Consider the following 23418-nt stretch of genomic DNA (forward strand, 5'->3'; position numbering starts at 1 on the left):
TGAATATAGTTGTTTTTTGCACAATTTCAAAAGTTTCTTATCTCCTAGTTTGAATGCAATAAAAAAGTCAGTAAAGAAAAGATACCCCCCAAAAAACTTTGACAGAAATATCTTTCCCCAAGTCTTCTATTTATATTATCTTCATTTTGTTTTCATGATAATGTTGCCTACGATAAGCCTGCATTGAAAACGTACTGTCGTAGTCTAATTTAAGCACTTCATACAGGAGTAAATAAGTAACACAGTTGTTAACAAAAAAAACATGTTATTTATGTGTTTTTAAATTTTTTTATTTTATAATATTAGCAACATTGTGTAAAAGACTTCATATTTTCAGAAGAACAAACATAATCGACACCAAATCTCAGCTAATCAGTAAAAATCATGGAGCCTAATATGAAGCTTAGGAAACACCACCTGAATGGGCGGGAAAAAAACATCTGTACTGTTGCCTCATTAAATGTGCAGGACCCATCCTATTCCTGGGACCCAACAGTTACCTCGCTATTTCCCCTCAACAGATTGTAGGTGGTAGAGCATCGGAGTCTAAAGGGAACTCTTTACTCGGGCTGCCTTATAATTAGACTTAAGGGCGGAGGGGAGCCTTGGTGGACCTGAAAGGGAACTAAGAATGAAGACAGATGGTGTGACATTTTTTAGGGATGGTGGAAGTGAGGGATGGAAAATGTTGAGAATAGGGAGGAGCAGGAAAAAGGTGGGGATGGAGAGAAGAGAGGATGTGGTTCAGTTTACTCAGGTGAGGCCACTTCAGCCTTCACTTTCCACAAGGTAGTGAGCTGCTCCATGGTTTCCTTTCTTACGTTTAAAGGAAAGAGATGATCAGCTCATGAAGACAGGCAACCAGTTGTAACTTGATTTTGAGATGCACCCCATCTGGTAAGTATAGTTTTTATTCTCTATGTCCCTAATTGCAGCCTTATAGACTTTAAACTGTGAAATGCATCTTCCTGTTTGCTGGTTTCAATCATATGTGACCTTCTGTGATTTTCTGACAAATAGTTATTCAGCTGAGATTACGGCTAGATGAAAATCACTTTGTAGTCAGTTTGAATGTATAAGATGCTTATATAGGAACTTTAAAGAGTAACTATGCAGCAGAAGTGTGTTATAAAATCCCTTAACCATACACTGTTTTGTAGGTCAGCATGGTATGAACACAAGCTTACATGCATCTCCATCCACACACACACTGCTTGTGTGAACCTGGAAACATAAGCAAGTCTTTCATGAGATCAGCCTCTACCTGAACTATAAAGAGCCAACTGTGTCATGAATAAACTGATTATGGCAACACACACTCGGGGTGGAGAGATGCACAGAGAAATGTTTGTTTCCATCACTTCCCACCTTCAGCGTCAGAATGAATGTCAGGTCAAGTTATTTCTCTTTCTGCATTTCGTAGAAGCCAAACTAAACCTGAGTAGCAGTCCAGCACCAACAGGACCAGGGTGAGAGCTGTGTCGAGGTAATGACATAAGCTGCTAGCAATAGACTGCGGCGCGTCAGGGCAAGATTTGTAGGTTGGTATGTTCTCCTTTTTTCGGTAAAGATTTTAAAGATTGAGTGAGTTTCTGCTGTGGCTGTTTCTGATGAATTCAAAACAGGATCACAACAAACCTAGTACCAATGAATTTACATTTGAATTACTAATAATACTTCGTAGATAAATGTAGGCCATAATAAGGCAACGGCATTGTTGAAGGAGTTGCATGATGAAGTACGTACAATAGTATAATTATATGAATATAATTGTTTGTTTAACTTGGCAGTTCAGCATGTAAAGATGTGCTGCTCATTCCAGCTGAAGGCATTCAGATATTTGGTTGAAAATAGTGCACAGAATCATTAAATGTCCACAAATAGATGCTCATGTTCAAGGCTCTTGAAGTAATGAACTGTGTTCAATAGCTATTGTTTTCAGAAGTGTCAGCCAGACGATAACAGCCATTCAGTATTAGATTTCAGCAATGTCCCGTTCATACAGAAATTTCCCTTGATACTCTAAATCCAGAGAAAAAGTCAGAATGGTAGAGTTTGAAATACCCACATTTTGTGAAATTTCCTGTTGAGAAACATTTTTAGCTAAACTGTTGAAGTGTTTGCCCACACAGTCTTTCACAGAGTGCTGATCTCCTCCCTGTCTTTACTTCTGAAAGACCCCGCCTCCCTGGGATTTTTCTTATATCCAATCATGTTACTGACCTGTTACCAGTTAGCCAAGTTAAAGAAGTTAGTTAGGTCTTGCCTCCTGTTTTTAAGTTTTCAAAGTAAAACATATTAAATAAGACATTCTCAGTTTATATACCTGTAATAAAGGCTCGTTATTTGAGTTTAACAGCCAAAAATGTGCTTTAATATGTAAATATCTTGGTCCCTGTAGGAAGTTTCAGAATTTTTGGAGATAACACAAACACTTTTGTCACCAACAAATGAGACCTGGTGAAGATGCCTCCCATGGACAGGAAAGATGAGGACATCATGAAAAAAGTAGGATGACTTTAACATCCACTTCTGATCGATAACTCAGTAGCAATGGATTGCTCATCTCATTGTGGGTGCATCTACACATGACAGGAATTTGAGGTGTTAAGGAATTGTTTGAAGACAATCCACTATGTTCAAACGGTGGCTGGTGGCCCTGGTGGCCCGAGTTGGCCTCATCGTGCTGGGTCTCTGCTGTTGCCTTTTGCTGTTCTACCTCCTGGCCTGTAAACCTGCATCTTACGGAAAACAGCAGTCTCTGCTGTGGTCTGGAGGGGCCACCAGTAAGGAGGGATACATGGCCTTATTGCAGGAGAGGGAGGACTCTCACAGGCATTACATCAACAGCCTGACAAAGCAGATAGCTGAGCTGAAGGAGGCTCTCCAGGAAAGGACACAGCAGCTTCAGGAATCCCTGGATAAAGCTAAAACTAAAGGGATTCTGCCACAGGGACTGGAGAGTCTGCACAAAATCCCAACACAGTCTGACCTCAAGGTAGGAAAGCACAGGCCAGGACAGTGTATGTCAGTGCATAGAATATGTAAATTTGATGTATGCCGATGGCATAAAAATAGTGTGATATAACAAACAGTCATAGTAAATGCTACATTATGTCCTTTAGGAGTTCTTCCGCTCCCAGATGAATAAGGCGGAGGTGAACTCAGGTGTGAAGCTGCCCAGCGAATATACACTGATTCCTTTTGACACTTTCACCCTGCAGACGTGAGTGATACAGCATGACTGTCAGGACATCCAGACGCTGTGTAAAGCATGTCTGATGGTGAAACTTACCTCATGCGATGCTGCTTCTTCTGAAGGGGAATTTTTTGTTGGGTCACTCAGGGTTTACCAGTTGGAAACGGGGCTGACAAGGCACCCAGCCGAGAGGCCTGTGAGGAAAGACCGGAGAGATGAGTTGATCGGCAGCGTGGAAACAGCTCTGCATGTCCTGAATGGACCCCAACGGCATTCAGACAACACTGTGCGGAAGATCACATACTCCCCTTCAGACTTCATACAGGGTGAGAAGGGGTCCATTTCTTTCATTCACCTCCTCACAAACATCTAATCCTTGTTAGCACAAACACAACCAAGGCAAAGCATAACTAATGTTGTTGGGTGAATGATGATTAAGTGCATTCCAACACACACACGCACACACACAAATCTAACCGACAGAGTAGCAAAAAGTAAAAAAACTGTTCAGAAAAAAACCTTTAACCTGTTTCTGTGTCCACAGTTTTTATGCTGAGGCCAAAACTCAAGGAGAATTTTCTTGTTACATCCCTGAGAAAAGTTCAGGTTCTCCCAAGAATGTTGGAAACCAAAACTGTATCCCAACCATTCAGTGAACTTCTATCTTAAAAAGAGGCGACCAAACAGGGAATTTTCAGCTTGTTTGGGGTTTCGTTCCCACTTCTCTTTTCTCTGTGGCACCAGAATAACTTTCTCCTCCAAATAAGTAAACAAGCACTTTATTAACAGTGTTTTCACAGTGAGTCTTCAGGGTTATTTTTTTCTACTTGGAGCATTCACAGAGCACAGCGGGTCACTGAGTGGTTTGATGAGTATGACAATGATGTGAAACATTTGCTGTGGGCATTATAATGTCACAGCAACAGGTGACACACCTTTCATTGTTTTGAGAACCTCGCTGCATTAAGCCTAAATCAGGACATAATAATAAAAAAAAACATTTTCTTCATTGTTGGCAAAATTCCCATCAAAATTCCAATCACTTGAAATACACCAGTTTCCATGCTATCATTAACAGATAACAACCATGTCCAGAACCTCACTTTCAGCCAAAATATGGAAGAAATGATAGTCTCCTCTCTGTCGCAGGATTGACTCGCACAGAGCGGGACAGAGGAAGTGTTTATGAGCTGATGTTTAAGGGTGGCGGCTCATGGGACTTCACACAGCTTGTACTCTTCAGGCCGTTCGGCCCGGTGATGAAGGTGAAGAGCGAGAGTGTGAACACACGCAGCATGATCATAAACATCATCGTACCACTCTCCAAGCGGGTGGACACATTCAGCCAGTTCATCAACAACTTCAGGTAGATGATCCGGCATGTGGTCACGCATAATGTGATTGCATTGGGATATCATTAATCTCAGGCCAAATTCTAATTATCTAATCTAATTATCATTATCTGAAAGCTGGTGTCTCATGGATATATGTTCCAAATAATTGTTTGTTTGTCTTTTTGGTTTAGAGAAGTGTGCATTCAGCAGGACGGCAGGGTTCATCTCACTGTTGTCTACTTTGGTCGAGATCAGATAGACCAGGTTAAAGCTGTGCTGGATCAGACCACCAGGTAATGAGGTCGCCATCACAGTGGTTAGACATGTTGGAGCTTAACATCCCACTACGACACAATATAACTTATGGTCAGCTGGTGATGTATTCAGTTTTATATGTTCAAGCCGAGCTTATTCAAGAGGGGGGGGACAAAATAACTTCATGTGCTCATACCCTCCACAACTGACACACTTTACTTTATTTCTTTTGGTTGGGAATGAAAATAGACGGAAGCATAAAGGTTTAAATGAACAGACTCTAATTCTCATTTCATTGGGGAGAAGTTGATATTCTCCATTCAAGATGTGATAAACTGATCAGTTACAAGCAAAAAAAAAGTAAAAAAAAATAAAGAATAATTATCTGGTATGATTTTGTGCACCTTTCATATTGACAGGTTTTCATTGGATAAATCACCTCCACATATCATGAGGTTGTAGCACTAAATAATGAGTCAATTTGCAGAACCAAAACTTTGAACTAAGTCACTGTTTTGAAGATCTTGGCCATGAAGTCCTCAGAGAGTCCTGAAAGTTGAACCTTTTTTAAATCTCTCGTAGGATTCATGACATGAGTCAATGAACTTCAAGACAAACTAAAAAGCCTGCTTCTCTTCCTCAGCGCTTTAATCACAGATGTATCTATGCCGCACTGCAGATATTTTGGCCTTCAGATTAAAAAATTGTGAGAGAAAGTCAGTGTTTTAGAGCTGCAGGCTAAAAACACACGTCCTCTGAAGCTTCTGCCCCTCCAGGGACCAACACAAACCAAACTCTCTTGTGTACAGGCTGCAAAGATAAAATCATGATGGAGAATCTCTTTTAGAAAATTATTGCTGATTCTTTGTGAGATTGGGATAACTTTATATATCTTGAATTTTTACAACAGTCCGATGAGACTTGAAGGCTGCAGGTTGGGTGGTTTTTAATGATTATTTTTTTTCTGAGCATTTAAAAATAAACCATGAGCATGAGTGTAGCTGTCTAGTTGTGCACAGATGACAGCCTTCCTGTCTTCTTTTGGCCCTCAGAGAGACTCGGTTCAGGAGCTTCACGCTGATCCAAATGAATGAGGAGTTTTCTCGTGGGAGAGGCCTTGACGTAGGTGCCAGAGCTTGGAGGCAGAGGCAGAACATGTTGCTCTTCTTCTGTGATGTTGACATCCACGTCACCGCTGACTTTTTGACTTCCTGTCGTCTGAATGCAGAGCCTGGTGAGAGGCATTTTTTTATATCAAATATTGTGCATTTCTTATTGAAAAAAGTCATCTAACAGAAGAGAGAAACCACTATTGTGTCATCATTTGTTCCAATTATTTAGTGGTTATGAAAAATGCCAAAGATAACACAGTTTAACAGATATCAAATAGCATTTTTGCACAAACAAGGTGCACCGAAGGCCTACTGGCTGAAAACCTGGAATATCTCAGCATGATGTGTAGTATGTCCTCAAAAAATATGAGGAAACTGGAGAAGGAGGACAGAGGTAGAAGCGACCTAAAAGACTATCTACAGCAGCAGTAGCTGAAAGCGATTTCCTTAAGAAATTGAAAATTCCACCAGTGACACAAGACCTAAGAGATGCATCTGAACCTTCAGTTGATCCATCTACTGTTGGCCCAAGCCTCATCAGAAATGGTCTCCATCGAAGGATGCTTTATCAAGCCATTCTTAAGAAAGGGAAACAGGGACAACAGACTGAGGTATGCCAAATTACACAAGAGGCGGACTGAAAGTCAGTGTCAACAGGTCTTATGAAGTGATGAATCCTCCATAGAGCCCGACCTCAACAATATTGAAGCAGTGTGGGATCATCTTGACAGAGATCGGAACAAAAGGCAGAAAACATCCAAAGAAGAGCTTTAGGATGTCCCTCAAGAAGCCGGGACAACTATTCCTGAAGACTACTTAAATAAATGACAGAAAGCTTGTCTAAGTGGGTTCAGGCTGTGTTTGAGAATAAAGATGGTCAAGCTAGTTAGAATTGTACAAACTATTTTTACAAACTATTTTTAACCTATTTTTATATTTATTTTGACTTATGTTTGTACATATTTTAATAAATTGCTACACCACCTGTTTTCTTGGCAATATATTTATATAGAATAAGACTTTTGCATGGTCCATATGCTTCTCCAAAAAGGTTGATAGTTTAGATTTGGGTAGGAAATAAATAACGTGGGGACAACCAGCAAGGGATGAATGTGGCCTGAAAAGGTGCAGTAACAAACTAAGTTAGTTTAACAGACTATGTAATGTGAAGCATTGTCAGATCTTATTACAGTCCAGGAACCCGGCTCTGAGTAACCTGAAGCATCATCAGAGATTAGGGTTGGGCTGAAAGAGGCAGTGTAACAAATGTTATTCCTTCAAGATTAACGAGACCTGTTGGCAAGATTTATTATATCTTATTTTGATCACTGTTGTGCTTTGGAAGGGTATATTTGTTTATTTAAGCAAATTTTATAAAAGCTATTTGATATTGCATGAGTTTTGAGTTAATCCTTGACAGAATCACAAATGAAAAGATCATAAGACAGGGCTGGGCAATCTCAGTGTTAATATTTATCTGTTTTATGGCCATTTAATCTACCACTGCTGCTCTATGAGTACTGATAAAACTAAAGAGCAGGGTAGCAAAGAAATCAACAGTCCACCCAAAAAACGAAATAAAGAAAAGACACAATCTCAGACATGGCCTTAGTTGAATGAGTCTCAGCTATAAATCAAGGTATTGTTTTTCCTCCAATGAGTTGGATACATTCATTAAAGATGTAAGCTGACATAATAACATCTGGATACAACAAAGTACTAGCAACACCTCTGGAGCTCCGGCCTGATCAAGACAAAACGTCTCTAAATTATGATGTATTTTCACTCACCTTCATCATGTTGTTGTGGTTCGGCAGTTGTTCTTTACAAAACTGATGTAAATCCCTTGTTGGTTTAATAGTGTTTACAGCCTGTTTTTTAACAGGCTGCACCATTTCATTACGTTTGTGTGACATTACTTTTGTTTTTGACTGTTCTTGTAGGAAAGAAAGTGTACTACCCTATTCTCTTCAGTCAGTACAACCCATCTATCATCTACAGCAATCACACACTCCTTCCTTCCCTTCAACAACAACTGGTGGGTACAAAACAACAAGCCATTTTCTATATTACAGCGGCTGAGGAGGCTGATATCTGCTGTTCCGTTTGTCTCAGGTGATAAGGAAAGAAAGTGGATTCTGGAGAGACTTTGGGTTTGGCATGACATGCCAGTACAGGTCTGATTTCATCAACGTAGGTAATGAATTTTGCCTGATATCATGATATTAGGTCACAACATAAGATATTACTACTACAACTGTTTGTCTATTAACATAATCTTTTTTCTGGATCTTTCTGGAAGTACTAATTCTATTTTTTTTTTTTAGCTCCAATGATATTGATCCCTCTCTCTGTCATGTTTGGTTTTAATGTATCAAAGATGAGGTCCAAGTTAACTCGTGTTTTTGTTTTGTACTGAATTAATAGTCATAGAAAACTGGAATAATATGGAACATATAATATGTATTTAAAGCTGAATATATTTTAGAGCTTGCTACCAGTTAAGTTCTGGAATTTGTGCTAAGAAATGTAAAGTAATCGATTAATTATCAGAACTGAAGCCAGATTACTTTTTCTGTTACTGCACCAATCAATCAATCAATCAGCTTTTTTGTTTCAGCTCCGAAGCAGCAAGGTAGTTGTTTTATGAAGGGAAAAAAGACAGAAGTTGACGTTGAAATTGACGGACAACAGGAGCCAAATCAATATTAAGTAATTTGCTGAATCGGGTTGTGACGTCTCAACCTCCTGACAGGTGGGTTTGACCATAACATCAAAGGCTGGGGGATGGAGGACGTGCACCTGTACAGGAAGTACCTTCACAGTAAGCTGATGGTGATTCGCGCTCCATCTCGAAGCATTTTCCACATGTGGCACGAGAAAAGCTGTTCAGAAGAGCTTCCTCCAGACAAGTACAAGATGTGCATGCAGACCAAGGCCATGAGTGAAGCCTCTCATGGCCAGCTGGGGGAGCTCTTCTTCAAACGGGAGATCGAGCTCCATCTGAACTCCCAGAAACAGACAAACAGAGATATCTGATGAGAACAATCTAGTCAGAGATCCTTAAATGTGAATAAAAATTGCTCTTAACCATTGTTTTCATTAGGCCTATTTACATTATGATAGTGGAGTTATGTTTCCAAGGAAAACTGTTTTAGTCTATGGGCACAAAAATTTGAAAGGAACTGATATTAAAATAACTTGATTTACTTAATTTTTTTCACAAATAAAATGACTGTATGAAGGACATTTGTTTGTCTGCTCCATGATTCTTCTGTTGGAAGAAACAATACAAACAGGGGGATTAAAAAAAAAATCTGAACAGTAAAAGCAACAAGAAAAAAACTTGGATTTAACAATAAGATAATAAGAAAACATTTCACTAAAACAAAGCCAAGAATCCCATATTTCACAAAACATGAACTATTTCTGTTCAAAATGCTCCCTTTTCTTTATGATCACTAAACAAATCAGGTTCAAGGTTGTCACAGCTCAAGGAAATCCACTGACATCATAACTCATGGTTGACATTATGGATGTCATTATTCTTGCTGATATTTTACAAGTCAAATATCTGCAGTTTGGCATTTCTGCACCCACAGTTGGTGGAATCACACATCGTTTGCTCGTGTTTGTAGAGTAAATACAGTGTCATAAACCAGGAGTCATGCCACACCTTCAACCAGCCTGCAGTAAATGCTGGTTAAATGTCAGCATCACCTCAAAACATATTGGATCTCACACTGTGAACAACGCTTGTAAATCCTTTCACCAAAAGGCTGCATCGTTTGCATTGTAATGTTGAATTAGTTGAGGGCTTTATTTGAATATGAATAAGCCAAAAACAACAATCAGTCATGAGAAATGATCATAGTACAATCATAGATAACACAATGTGTAAATATACAACATTTTGATAAAGGTATTACATAACTGAAATCATGTCAATATTGTCAACACAATAAGCTTAAAAAACATTAAAAAGCCACATGATTCAGTATTGCGAATGTCACTATTATATGAGTAACATAGCTGATGCATGCAGGTTTTATCGACTGCGGTTAATCGAAGTGGGGCTACTCCCGATACAGTTCTCTAATGTAGTCTAATGTAATACATCATAGTACCAGATATGCCTTAGTCTGCAAAGAAACGAGATACTTTTGTACAACTTGGAAGGACAATGGTTTAAAAACTATCACATACTGCATTAGTATATCAAAATTGTACAAATGTACTGCTAATATGTTGTTCTACTAACTTACACCATATTTAATCTCTACTGGTGTTTTAGTTTTGATTGTATGCTGCCTTTTGTGATGGCACAAAAGGTCAGGTCACAACTAATTTTGGAAAACTCAGACGTAGATATTTAGTAGTAATCTATTCCATGGCAGGGGACAACCCTTCATTGTGTTTTACCAAGTCATCTTTTCCCCATGTTATTCTAACTAAGAGGTAAACTAAATGCTCAGCCCTTGCAGGACTGCTGTGCACGCTCTGCAGCAGAGATATCAATAAGCATGCTTCCTCTTCCTTCAAATTGAGGGGTTTTTTTGAGTGAAGATCACCAGACAACCAACCTGGTAGGCTCCAGCACTCACTATTCACTGAAACTACTCGTTTATCAAAGCTATGGTTCATTTAGTCTGTTAAAGACAATTTAACATGTTGAGCAATTTATTATCACGGATAAACATTCTAAAAAATTGCATTATATTGTTTTAAGATGCACTATACAACAAGATTTAAAACTTGTTGACTTGTAACTTTATTCACATGCATCAAAATGCAGAATGGCTTATTCAGTTCATGTGCTGACGGAAGGCTACTTTTGTACCGTGATTTGGGGATTTAAATTGTGTTACACTTGTGCAGGACTTAGTTTCCATGATTTTACCGTACTTTCTGTATAAATATCCAACTATTCCTCCTCTGGTCCTTATCCATTAAAACAGTTATTCAGTCTGACTCTGAGCATTAATCTTAATATTTATTCTATATTTATGAAAGAAAAAACAACACGAAGACATCACAGCATCAGTACGATATTTCACAGCGTGGTGAGAAGAACTTGCTGCTGGAACATCTCAGACATACATGAGTATCTGATCAATATGTCGCACTGATCAGGCGACAGGGGGCTTAGCTATTAATAATGTTGATGCTTTAACCTCATTACCAATGAGGACGCACGCAGCGGAGGGAGGAGCAGCTCTGTATCAGCAGACGGCTGTCGTAGGACCAATGGTGGCACGTGATAGGCCCGAGACTTTTATTTCATCCTGTTTTCTGTGCTGCCTTAAAGTGCAACTCGGAAATTCCCAATCGAGGATTAATCCATGACCATTATGACTGTAAGGAGACCTTTTTACTTTTGATACCATATGAGTAGGTATAGTTAAACTGTATTAAAAACCTTCATACCTCAGCCTCAGCCAGATAACAGTTTGGATCGTTATGCACCCCTTAATACATTAGTGTCAGTTACAAACCAGTGAGACGACGCTATAACAATCTGTCACGTATGAAAAACTGAAAGCAGGCTGCAGTTCGTCATGACATTCTGCAGTTTATCTCACAAACACAGTGTCTGGAAAGAGTGACGTTATTGTTGAAAGAAGGTGCTGCGACTTACTAAGAGATTGATGCTTTTTAGGATTTCAACTTTTCGATACATTCTAGCATTAAAAAAAAGACCGCAGACTGTCACTGATGTTTTTGATTATCAATATTAAAATTACTTCTAAATACAGGGGGAATGGTTGCATCAGTGTTCAGATTACCTTTCAAATTACGTTAATAACTTAAATTGTTCAATCCCTATGATATTATGTGGTTTAGTGGTGAATTGAATACTTAACTCATTTCGCTTCCAGCAGCTCTAGGTTTTGCATTGATTATTTATTTATTCATTGATTATATAATTCGACTACTATTAATATTGTTATTCAATTTTTTCTTCATTTTTCTTTGTTTAGTTCACAGCTGATTGTGTTAGTTATTTTTGACCAGGATCTGTATTGTTTCACTCACATATGAAAAAGCTTTCTAAAACCATCCTATTTGACCTTGGTAACATTGTCCCAATTAGAAACATCCAGGCTCAGAGGGAAGCAGAAAACCTCATGTATGCATATGTTACAACAAGATTTAATCCCTATAATTCTTTATTATTGGCCTGCAAATTCTCAGAAAAGCCTTGAGCTGATCCAAAAGGCTGTAGCATGGGTTCTGATAAAAATATTCAGAATGAATCATATTTCTCCAATTGTTGCTACTTTTTAGTTGCTCCCCATTCAACCCAGCATTGTATTTAAAATTATTTTCCGTACAGATAAGGCGCTTACACTGACTCTGTTTTTGCATTTGTTTGTGGCACCATCCTGTCTAAGACTTTAAGTCGATTTGAGGTTTTCTGGCTAACGAAACAACAACTTCAAAGTGATCTTTTCAAACTTGAATTTTATCAAATATACTTAGAATATCTGTTGAGCTCAGTATTTTAATAGTTTATATCCTTTTGGGACTGTAAAGTATCTCTATTTCTTGGGTTAATGAAATTAATTAAACAATTGTCAAATTTTCAACGTTTCCTCAGATTGCACTTGTGTTTTATGATTATTTTTCATCTGCAGGTGTGCGTTTCACTTGTAACATCCAGTTGGTGGAACGAATCATAACAGAAACTGAAACTACGAAAAATGTTTGCATTAACACTTTTTCATCCCACTAAAGCTCTGCAATTGATTTAAGGTCATGAAGTGCCATAATCTATGGCCTAAGGCAAATATAGGTATACTTACAAAGTATTTTTTTCCCCCTGTTCGTATACACGCACACAAGCTTTGCAAAAAAAAACCCCACAAAAAGGTCATACATTGATTAAATAAATAAATAAATAATTGAATTAACTATCCTGCTAAAATACCAATAAAATAGCTTCAAAACCTTATTAAAGGATAGGAGGACTGAGATTCACCGTGAGCTTCTCAGCGTCAAAGTGCTGTCGTGTGAGAATTCCCAGCTGTCCATAAAGGCAGCATTAATCAGATGGGTGGAAGAGCGCTCGTGGCCGTGTCTCACCGGTAATATCTCATCTGCTGACCGAGCGGTATCATGAGCTGAAAAAATCCCGCAGTGTTATGATGATTTGTGAGCAGTTGGAAGGGTGAGAGGCTCTTCCCGTGTGTGGTGGTGTTTTTAGGTTAGTTTTAGTCTTTAGTCGAGTGATTTGGACTTGGTTTATTTGAACTCTTTCTCTTAAAGCTCCCCAGTAGATTTAGCTGCTCGCACCGTCCCGGGACAATGACACTGGTGTGTTTTAACTTTGTGCTGGAGTAGCTACACATGTGCGGCAGTCTCTCGGGACCGGACATTTTTGACAGAAACAGACGCCAGAAACAGAAAAAGACGCAACATGTTTGAAGCCTCTGGGATCCCGTTCGTCCTGCTCGACTTTACCTGCCTGATTCTCGGTATGTAAAGGTGTTAACGCACCTTTTAATCCCTATATTAACAACAACTGTGCCTGTAGGTTTAAAAACAGAAATGAGCAGATTTGACTGAAAGAGGGCACGTTACATGAAGTTGTCTATAAAGAAAATCCATGACAGTTGTGTAAATGTGTAAATGCTACTTGTAGGAAGGCTGGTTTCAGGAACCAAGCAGGAAGATGGAAAAAGTCCCACCCTCAGTGTTTTTTTTTTCTCTTTCCATCTAGATCTGTAGTTTTAGTTCACTGTAGGGAATGCAATCATGCCACGGAGGCATGCTTTGGGTCTGCTTACTGTGTGTGGCATGGTTGCATTAAAATGATCTCAGTCCCAGCTATAGAAACACACACCTTGAACGTTGAAGCTCCCGTTTAAGACATCAGGTTCAGTTTTAAAGCTGCCATGTGTGATCAGGTTTTAGACACTCTGCTCCAGAGATCTTTCTCTGAGAGCTGAGCTTTGCTTTGCCAGTGTTTTGTGGTCGTGGTTAGCTGTGCTCCTGACTCTACAGTCCTTTCATTTTCTTGTGAGGCCGGCACTTGTTTCCTGTCCTATTTTAATCTGCATACAGGTCTGGATTATTAGAAGTAACCACGTTTTATTAAATGTGCAGTGATGCACTGCTGTAGAATCAGAAAATGCATTCATATCCTTTTACCCTCCGTAATTAAAAGAAACTAAATGACCTACATTTATAGCTGTGCTATAGTGAAGTCACAGTGATATTACCCAAAGGACCTCTTTATTATTCAGGTATTATTGTATTATACCAGCAGATCGTTGTTAATGAGGCATCAGTGCAACGTTTTAAAGTAGTTTTTTTATAAGTGAAACTGATTGTTTCATTCTTACATACGGTTTAATTTTGCAATCTACAAAAAGAAGCATGTTGGAGATTAACTCATAAAGCTCTCTAGGAGATGTTGAGAATAAAAAGTTGTTGAATTGTTTTGTTCACTTGGTTGAAATAAAAGACAGAAGCAGTCCTGTTATCCTGGCCTCAACTCTTCTCCCAATGATCCGACAAGCTCGTCATAGCCTGCTTTGGAAGTTGATGCACGGCCATTTTTTAGGTCAACGCAGACTTTCACTCTGTGGTTGTTGCCTAATTGAAGTGTTCAGCTTCACCCTGAGTTCTGGAGCACTCTGGAAAGTGTTTGACTCGCGACTTGTGCATATTTTTCTTCATCCATCTTTCCATTTAGTCCTGATTTGTGTCAGGAAAGCACCCCCACAGAATGACGTGGCCACGGCCAGTGAGTTTGACTGTAGATTATATTCATATAGTGATGATCAGTATCTGGTTCGAGGCCATTAGTTCAATCTTTGTTTCTCGGGGGAACTTTAGATTCTGTTGGTCTGTGCCTCAGCACAATCCTGTCTAGACGATTTACAGACATTTCTCTCGACCTCGTGGCTTACTTTCACTCTTTCAGATGCAAGACCTGAATAAGACGGGTGTGTGCGTTCTCTGATTACGTCCGATAAGCACAACAGTGGACTTTAGTCGAGTTGTTGAGACGTCTCAAAGACCATTGATAGAGGAACGATGTGAACTGGATATTTTCCAACTCGTGTCTTTGCTTTGTCATTTTGGAGAATTTTTGTGTGGACGGATATGAAAATGAACATATTGATACCTTGTCAATATGAGTCTGAATCGTAATAGGATGAAACCTGAAAAAGGTCTTAAATCTGAAGGAGCTGTACGTCAGAAGAGTAGTCTCAGGGAGGCCAGCTGTTAAATGCATAAATGTAATTTGAACACTCCATTAACATCACATCTAGTATTACTTACAAGTCAGTGATTCGCTCCACTTCTTAGTATAAGCAGTGTTTTTTTTAATAATACATCTAAATGATGAATAAGAAATAAAGCTACATTTCTTCTGTGTCCTGCATTCTAGTCTTGCATTAAATAGGGAGGATATCTGTTCATTCCCAGAGACAAATGTTACAAATTCGGATGTTTCTCTTTGGGTTATTTGTTTAGCTGCCTGCTCCTGGCTTCCACAGCCAATGCCGTCATATTCTTGGTACATTTCTTCACCTGTTTGTGGTCTGAGCACATATTGTGCAAGATGGAAAGCGATCGACCTTTCTGCGACAAATAGAGGATCTGAAAGGACAAATGCAGAGGTTTCTGCAATTAAGTAACTGCATACGGTGTCTTCAAAGGCTTGTTTATGTTTATGTATTTAGCAGACGCTTTTATCCAAAGCGACTTACAAATGAAGATTTAACAAGCTATATAAAGCTAACAATAAACTACATAGAAGGAACTCACTAGTCCGACTCTGTCAGAGGTGATAGAGTAGAGATAGGGTGCAGGCATAGAAAGAAGTGCAGAAAGATAAAGTGCAGAGATAGAGGGGGTAGGTAAGTACAAGGTAAGTGCTAGGATAGGAGATGCTCTCTGAAGAGCTGGGTTTTCAGTTTCTTGAAGATAGACAGGGACGCCCCTGTTCTGGTAGCTCTCGGTAGGTCATTCCACCATCGTGGGACGACACATGAAAAGAGTTTGGATTGTCTTAGGCGTGGTGTAGGCACTGCTAGACGACAATCCTGCGACGAACGGAGGGACCGAGTTGTGACATAAGCCTTTGCAAGAGCATTCAAGTAGATGGGAGCCGTTCCATTAAGCACTTTGTAGGCTAACATCAGGGACTTGAATTTGATGCGGGCGGCTAAGGGTAGCCAGTGGAGTTCAATGAACAGAGGGGTGACGTGTGTTCTTTTAGGCTGATTGAAGACCAGACGTGCCGCTGCGTTCTGGACCATCTGCAGAGGTTTCACAGCACAGGCTGGGAGACCAGTTAGGAGAGCGAGTTAGGAGGCTTCATGTACACGCTCCCATTGAGCTTCATGTTTTAAAAAGAGGAGTGTAACAACTTAGAATCTAGTACTTTTAAATCAGTGACGGTCAAACGCGATGTGATTCTAGATCGACCCCAGGTGTGAGCGTGCACGGTTCTATGTCTCCCTGTGGCCCTGTGATAACCTGGCAACCTGTTCTGGGTGTACCCAGCCTGCTGCTACACCCAACTCTGACCTCACTCTGTTTCTTTTACTTTTCTTTGCTGCAAATTCTGTCGCAGTGATAATGATGACAACATTTATAATAATCATTTCGAGCCATTATGGAGGGAAGAAAACAGGAAATTCTTTTTTGTGCTCCTCTCTGAAATACTGACTCATCCTTGTTCAATCTGGTTGCACTTTTAGAGATCCGTGATTGAATAAGGAGAGTCGACTCGATGTCATGAACAGCCTGTTCGGGTTTATTCAGCATTTCAAGGGGCAGCAGACGGTGTAATTTGGCCTGCAGTGACTGTACAACAACTCATTTCGCCTAAAAGCATTACAGACAGTGATCGTACTTGGAGGAGTGCCTGGTGTTGCATTAGCGTCTTCAGTTTAGCCAACAGTCCAGTTGCATAAGATTAAACTTTATCAAGAAGGGAGAAAGTACTGTACACGCAAAGCCAGCCAGAGCCTGTTTTCTTTGGTACAGATTAGCATTGTGAGTCTCAGATGGTTATTCTTTCATCATTCCACCTATTAAAGCAGGAAATATGATCTTGCGTTGCTGTGCCTTTTGCTGCAAAATTGCTCTGCAGTAACTCAAGCCCCAGGCATTTTATTCAGTTATTGTGTAACTCTATGCGGCAGAGGAAAAAAAATCTACATCTATAAAGTGTTGAGCGCCTTTTCTTTTTAGAAGGGTGAATGCCGACGTGATCACAACACATCACATTTCCTGTGACTAAAGTGTAGCATCATGAGATGCGGTGATATAAATCTAGATTCATTTAGGTCTGAGGCAGGCTCAGATGTAGAACTCGGCATGTCATTTATCTGCCTTTGTCTTCATTTCAACAGTTGGACTTCCTTTTCTTATCCTCACTGTTCAACACAGCCCTTTCAAACGGGGTTTCTTCTGTAATGATGAGTCCATCAGATACCCCCTCAAAGAGGACACGATATCCTACCAGCTCCTGGGAGGAGTCATGATCCCCTTCACACTGATTGTTGTAAGTCCACAGTCTTCTTTCATAATGTCACCACAGATGGCTATTTGACTCCTATTGTTTTGTCATCTTTTCTTCTTTTCTTTTTTTTGGTCAGTGCGTATCACAGTTTGCCTACTTATTGTTTGGTCTCCTCTGTTTCAGATCATCTGTGGCGAGTTCCTTTCAGTGTACTTGTCCCGCATCAAGAACCAGTCTTTGGGTAAAAAGTACATGTCGTGCATCTACAAAGCTGTGGGAAGCTACCTGTTCGGAGCTGCTGCCAGCCAGTCTCTGACTGATATAGCAAAGTACTCCATTGGCCGCCTGAGGCCACACTTCCTGGCTGCATGCAAACCGGTGTGGGATCGCATCAACTGCAAAACGGGAGGATACATCGAGAACTTCACCTGCACTGGAGACAAGTTTATGGTAGATGAGGCCAGGTAGGGGGACTTGATCCTAAACTACACAAACTACCCTCTGTAGTCATTTCATTTCCTCTGACTAAACCAGGATGTAATGAGCATTGTGCAAAGATTGCTCAGGCTTTGAATTGCTTTAATTTCTTGAGACAATGTGGTTAACTGACAGAAATGAACATTCAGTTCTCCCTGCTTCTTGTCCTATAGCAGCTGGGGTGACTTCAGTCCCTGTGTTACTTTTGGGATAGCTAGATTGTATCCAGATCAGTTTTTAGCAAAAAAAAAAGAGAGAAAGATCAGATATTAACGCTGTTTGAAGATGGTGTCTCTTGTATCTCAGTCTGGGCACTCTGACCACTGAAATCAGAATTTAAAGTGTCTTTTGAAGACGTCGAAGCCAAAGAGAAAGCAGTGCTCTGTAGAATCGGTGCCTGTAACTAGCAGAGAGCTGTGAGGAACGACAATCTGTTGACACACAACTCCATAATTTGCCTGCAACCAGTTCTGGAGGAGTCATGTATGAAGGGAAACCGGAAGGAACCTGCTGTTAGAAAGCCACTTCATGCCGTGTAGCTATGTAGTTGCAGATGCCTGCGTTGTTACCATAGCAACCTGTGCAAATAAGTTGATGATATCTTGATGACCACAAAATCAAATGCAAACAACAGCGCGGATAGTCTGCCTGTTTTGCCTGCAGCCAGAAGATTCACCGAAAGGGCAGACAAGTAACTAAGTGGGAAATGTTAAGGCAGGCAACCAGCCCCAGAACATAGGGAAGGAGCGAGGGTTCAGAGCTGTGGGAGGCAGAGGAATCAGCACAAAACAAAACAGCCAGGGGGAGTCTTGGGGCACAGAGGAGAGGCAATAGAGAGAAAACAGAAACGATCCAGCCACGACCTGAGCAGCATGCAGAGCAGCATGGTGGACTTTGGGTATTTATAGTAGATAAGTCTGGTGGGGATGGGCAGCTGTTTCCGCGCCTTTATTCAGTGCAAAACTCATAATAAGAGGCGTCACAAGTTGAGGCCATGAGCAGTACTGACTTTGAGGTGTAAATTTCTTGGATTCCTGCTTTAATCCTTCCAAAAATCTTTCTAAGGATGAAATAGACTGTTATGGATATAAATTATGACTAACATAATTTTGATATAAAGTATGCATTTGTAATAAAAATGTCCTTAATTATGGTGATTGTTCTGAAATTCATTCATTATTTAATTCATCGTTCACAGGTTGTCCTTCTATTCCGGTCACTCATCCTTCTCCATGTACTGCATGCTGTTCCTTGTTGTAAGTAAATATTTTCTACTTAAAAAAAAGACTTTAAACCATCTAAGTCAGCTTTTTACACGAGGGCTAGAAATATCACATCGTTTTATGTGTTCCACTTGTTGTAACTGGTTAATGCAATTAAATCAAATTAAAACTTGTTAATGTCAAGAAGTGCTTTTACTCTTATTGCGAATGACTTTTGGTGACACGCGTGCTGCAAATGTTGATCTGGACGTTCAGTATGTGACCCCACAGCTTTTTTCATTCTAGTGTTCACTCATTTCCTCCTTCTGACTACTGCAGCTGTACATTCAGGCCAGACTGAAGCTGAGATGGGCAAGGCTTCTGCGCCCCATGACCCAGTTCTTCCTGATCGCCACTGCAATTTATGTGGGTCTGTCCCGGGTGTCTGACTACAAACACCACTGGAGTGATGTGCTCGCTGGCCTCCTGCAAGGGGGTTCAGTGGCTGTTTTCACAGTAAGTTTTATCTAAGGAGATATTAGGATAATGGCAGCGCAAGCCGTCATGTATTTGAAATGTATTCGTGTCAAAAAGTCAAACTTAACAGAAAAAAAATGCTTAAAAACAGCTCATGTAGACCTTGTATTTTAATAAGAGCTAGAGAGGATCTTTAATAGTAGGAAAAGGATCTCATTGAGGACATTTTTCACCGTTAGCTTGTTCCAGTTATTCATTGAAAGTTTACCCGGTGAAATATTCAAACCGAGAGACTCACTATTCAAATGCAGAGGATAAATGTCAGCTTTTTGGTTGTTTTACACACAATGAACCCAAAAGTAAGTGTTTTATTTGGTATATTTGGAATCTCTGATAGAAGTTGAGATGAGAATCTTAACATCTGACTCACCAGCAAATCAGGAAGTTTAAACTGGAATATGGGAATAATTAAACAAGGTTCTTTGAACAGAACCACTTTAATGTTTTTAATCTGTCTTCGCAGTACATTTACTGGAATGGAGTTAAATTGTCGCTGTTTTCTGCAGGTATTCTGTGTCTCCAACTTCTTTGCACAACCAGTGGAGCCAGTTGTATCACAGGAGGAGGAGGAAGAGGCCTCACACACCAGTTTACAGGAAAACCCTTCCAATGGGAACCACTATGGCAGCACTAATTGAACCTGGAGCCTGGAAGCCAATAAATTCTCTGCAGTGCCTCCAGTCTTTATGATGGCAATGGAGGAATTTAAACACAAAAGTGAGCTGCAAATCAAAACCTTAATGTAAACTGCTGCCTGTTGGGATGCATGCTTTGAGCACTGTTTGCCTGCATGGAGCGAATGCTGTAGCCTGCAGGCTTTAGCTGCTACCTGCTGTGGTTGATGAACTTTAACTACAACCCAACAGTGCACTACAGAAGACAATGCTTGCACTTCATTGAGGCATAAAGAAACACCAACTTACGCAGCCTTTTTTTGGTCAAGTCCATTATGTAATTATGGAGTAACAAAAAGAAAAATACAGGATGTTGGGTTTACCTCAGGAACAGCTACTTTTTTTAGTGTGACCTTGTTGGAAATGTGGTTTCTGGTGTGTTTTGGTCTGATGTTGCCACGAATGAATGAAATTCCTTTTGCCTAGAATATAATGAGTGTCTGTAAGCACACTGCAAGCAGGCTTGTAGAGGTCTGGTGGTACCTTGGAATAAGAAAACCACGGCTGTCCTGAAAATCGAGATGGAACTCAGAAATAATGTATTTTATATTCATTTTTGCCTTAGACTTTTGCCGCTGCCTGCTGTTAAAATGTTCCTTCATATAATTATTGTATGGAAAATACATTTTTTTTTCATCCTCTTCTTTTTATAGTTTTATAAAGTCGATGGTGTTTTTATCCACACTGAAGATTAAAAGGGTATGGTTATGTGAAGCAGTTCTTTGGGAAAATGAGAGAAATAAAGAAAAAAAATAGTCCATTTTGCTACTTTGATACGAATGAAGGTGGCGTTTTGTGTGTTCTTTGCCTTTAAAAAGATGCAAAGTGGAGTTGCTGCAGTCAAGCAAATTAGTCTTTTTTTTCCTTTGCAATTAAAAGGACTACAGTGTAAGTTCTGCAGTCATCGAGGAATGAAACTCAAGGCTGTGAACAACTTGTCTCTCAAATGTCTCCCCGAACAAAACACTTGGCAACAGGTAGGTCCACAGAAACCACAAACCTTTGGATCAGGACAATTTGCAACTCCTCTTCTAAAATGTTTACTCGTAAACGCTCTTTGAAAGCCACATATTTTAGTCTGCATCAAAGATATCTTCTTCGGTAACGCTTAAAAACACAAATCTATCCAGTTTTATTCATAAGTTTTCTCAGGTCGTGTTCAGTATTCTTCTGGTTTCTGTGACGTTTCTTTCTGGAAAAACAACGGTGAATGTTTTCTTTTTTTCATGGTTGTTTACAATATTCTATAAGTAATAAAATGACAAAAAAAAAAAAAAAAGATCTTCCAAGAAAAAATATTTCATTTTTATGTTACCAAAAAGAAACAAGAGCTTGGCTTTCTCCACTGTTCAGACACTCGTATCTGGTGTTCTACATCTATAGTAAGGGCCCACATGCCACCTTCAGCCCAGATCGGTCTGTACTCTCTACCTGATCAAACTTCCTACTGCTGACACCATATCTTTTGTGTTTTGTTTCACCCGCCACAGTTTTATTTGCAACTTCTAACGACAGTTTTGGTTCCTCTTCCAAACCACACTTATTCAAGCCGGTATGCTGGTAATGCCTGTTGTTGACTCGGCATGTACTTTTTAGTTAATGTTGTACATTTTTGAAATTCCGTCAAACCTATTGTCTTTCTATTGACTCGGTTGTGTTAACTGCTGAGCAAATTTGATTTAGAAGGAAACAAGCGTTTTTTTTGTTGTTGTCCACGTGGTTGTTTAAGGCACACACTTTGTTTTCTAAGGGGAACATAAATGGTGCTGTTCCCTTTCCAAGCACTCTGTAAGAATCAACTGATTTGCTGTGATGCAAGGCTGGGTGGAGATATAGTTGAAATACTGACTTTTACTGGTCTGACTGCAGCAAACTGAGCCACACCAAAAGCAAGATTTTTTTTTATTATAGAGACATGATTGAATGACTGATTCCAAGTGTTCCCCCCTGGAAAAACTGCACATGACTTCTGACTAATCATCGTCTGTCATTGTCTTGTCTGCTGCAGTACAGAGCGCTCTCTTACTGTCACGCTGACTTCAACAATTGTCCTTATTGAAAGCAGCTCCATTCACTCTCTGTCACATGTCTGACATTATCTTGTCAGGCGGCGATGCTTCAGGAGAAACACAGAACTCAGAACCCAGTGGGCCATAAAACAATAGCATAAGTGAGTGAAAGAACGACCTTATTTTTATAAATTTGATTTCCATTATACTGCATTAATTCTCAGATGACCAAATACTGGGTGTTTTCTGTCTTCAGTGGGACAGCAAGTACAGAGTCGGGAGGGAATCATGAAGAAAATCTATTGGAAAACAAAGCATGAAACATTGAGACATTGATTTTGATATTGCGTGTCAGGTGAATGACGAAGAAAACGCTCTACATGCCTCATCTTGATCCTGTTGAAGAAGAAAAGAGAAACACCACAAGGGAGAGGAAGTGAAAACACATCAGCTGTATGAAAAGAATTGAAGTAATTTGGCAATTTGGCAATTTGACAAGAACAGGCAATCCCCTTTGGAAGAAAAAAAATTTTTTTAGCTGGTAGTACACGATGGAGTCTGGATACACAAATAATACTGTTACTGTACCCATGAGCAACCATTACTCATTTTTAACAGAAATTAAAGTTTTCTGTCACGGGCAAATGAAAGTGTTAGATCTAAGACTAAAGCCGCAATACATGCCAACAGAAAAATGTAAGGCCATTTGAATTACTGCAGCAATATACACAATGTTGCTAACTTATTGTGTATTTCTTTCAGCAAATAACACAAATCAATTACAACTTCCGTTTGTTTTACCGTCTCCAAATGAATGTAATCAATTCTAACATAAAAGTATGCCAACCATTAGTGAGATGGTGGGTAGAGGCCCAACTTTCTTCTGTCCCATGACATGTGATGGATGTTTGCTAACATGTGGCCTCAGCTGCCAAGGTTACTGTTAGATGTCTGTGGCCACCTGCTGGACACCATACAGAGGCTGCACGAAATGCTCCATCAGCCACAAAGCAACATGACTGACAAGTTAAAGTCAAGTCCATCTGTTTTCTATACCCATTTATTCCAACTGTCACGGGGGGCTGGAGCCTATCCCAGCTGGGTGAAAGGAAGGGCACACCCTGGACAGGT

General features: G+C 39.8%; 2 protein-coding genes across 2 annotated transcripts; both read left to right on the top strand.

Annotated features, from left to right (window-relative positions):
- Nucleotides 1-2428: 2428 nt before the first annotated feature.
- Nucleotides 2429-9090, top strand: LOC140309123 (chondroitin sulfate N-acetylgalactosaminyltransferase 1-like). The gene is made up of 9 exons (XM_072386952.1): nt 2429-2998; nt 3126-3226; nt 3347-3525; nt 4349-4565; nt 4725-4826; nt 5841-6022; nt 7844-7938; nt 8016-8097; nt 8656-9090. Exons 1-9 carry the CDS (start codon nt 2636-2638, stop codon nt 8937-8939), a joined length of 1605 nt encoding a protein of 534 aa, XP_072243053.1. The 5' UTR covers nt 2429-2635; the 3' UTR covers nt 8940-9090.
- A 3878-nt stretch (nt 9091-12968) lies between these two features.
- LOC140309710 (phospholipid phosphatase 1-like) lies at nt 12969-21463 on the top strand. Its single transcript, XM_072387679.1, has 6 exons — nt 12969-13378; nt 17279-17430; nt 17572-17852; nt 19064-19121; nt 19407-19583; nt 20111-21463. Exons 1-6 carry the CDS (start codon nt 13321-13323, stop codon nt 20240-20242), a joined length of 858 nt encoding a protein of 285 aa, XP_072243780.1. The 5' UTR covers nt 12969-13320; the 3' UTR covers nt 20243-21463.
- Nucleotides 21464-23418: the final 1955 nt, after the last annotated feature.

The sequence above is a fragment of the Leuresthes tenuis genome, unplaced genomic scaffold (assembly GCF_036924035.1).
Source record: "Leuresthes tenuis unplaced genomic scaffold, fLeuTen1.0.hap1 SCAF_6, whole genome shotgun sequence".
Taxonomy (NCBI): domain Eukaryota; kingdom Metazoa; phylum Chordata; class Actinopteri; order Atheriniformes; family Atherinopsidae; genus Leuresthes; species Leuresthes tenuis.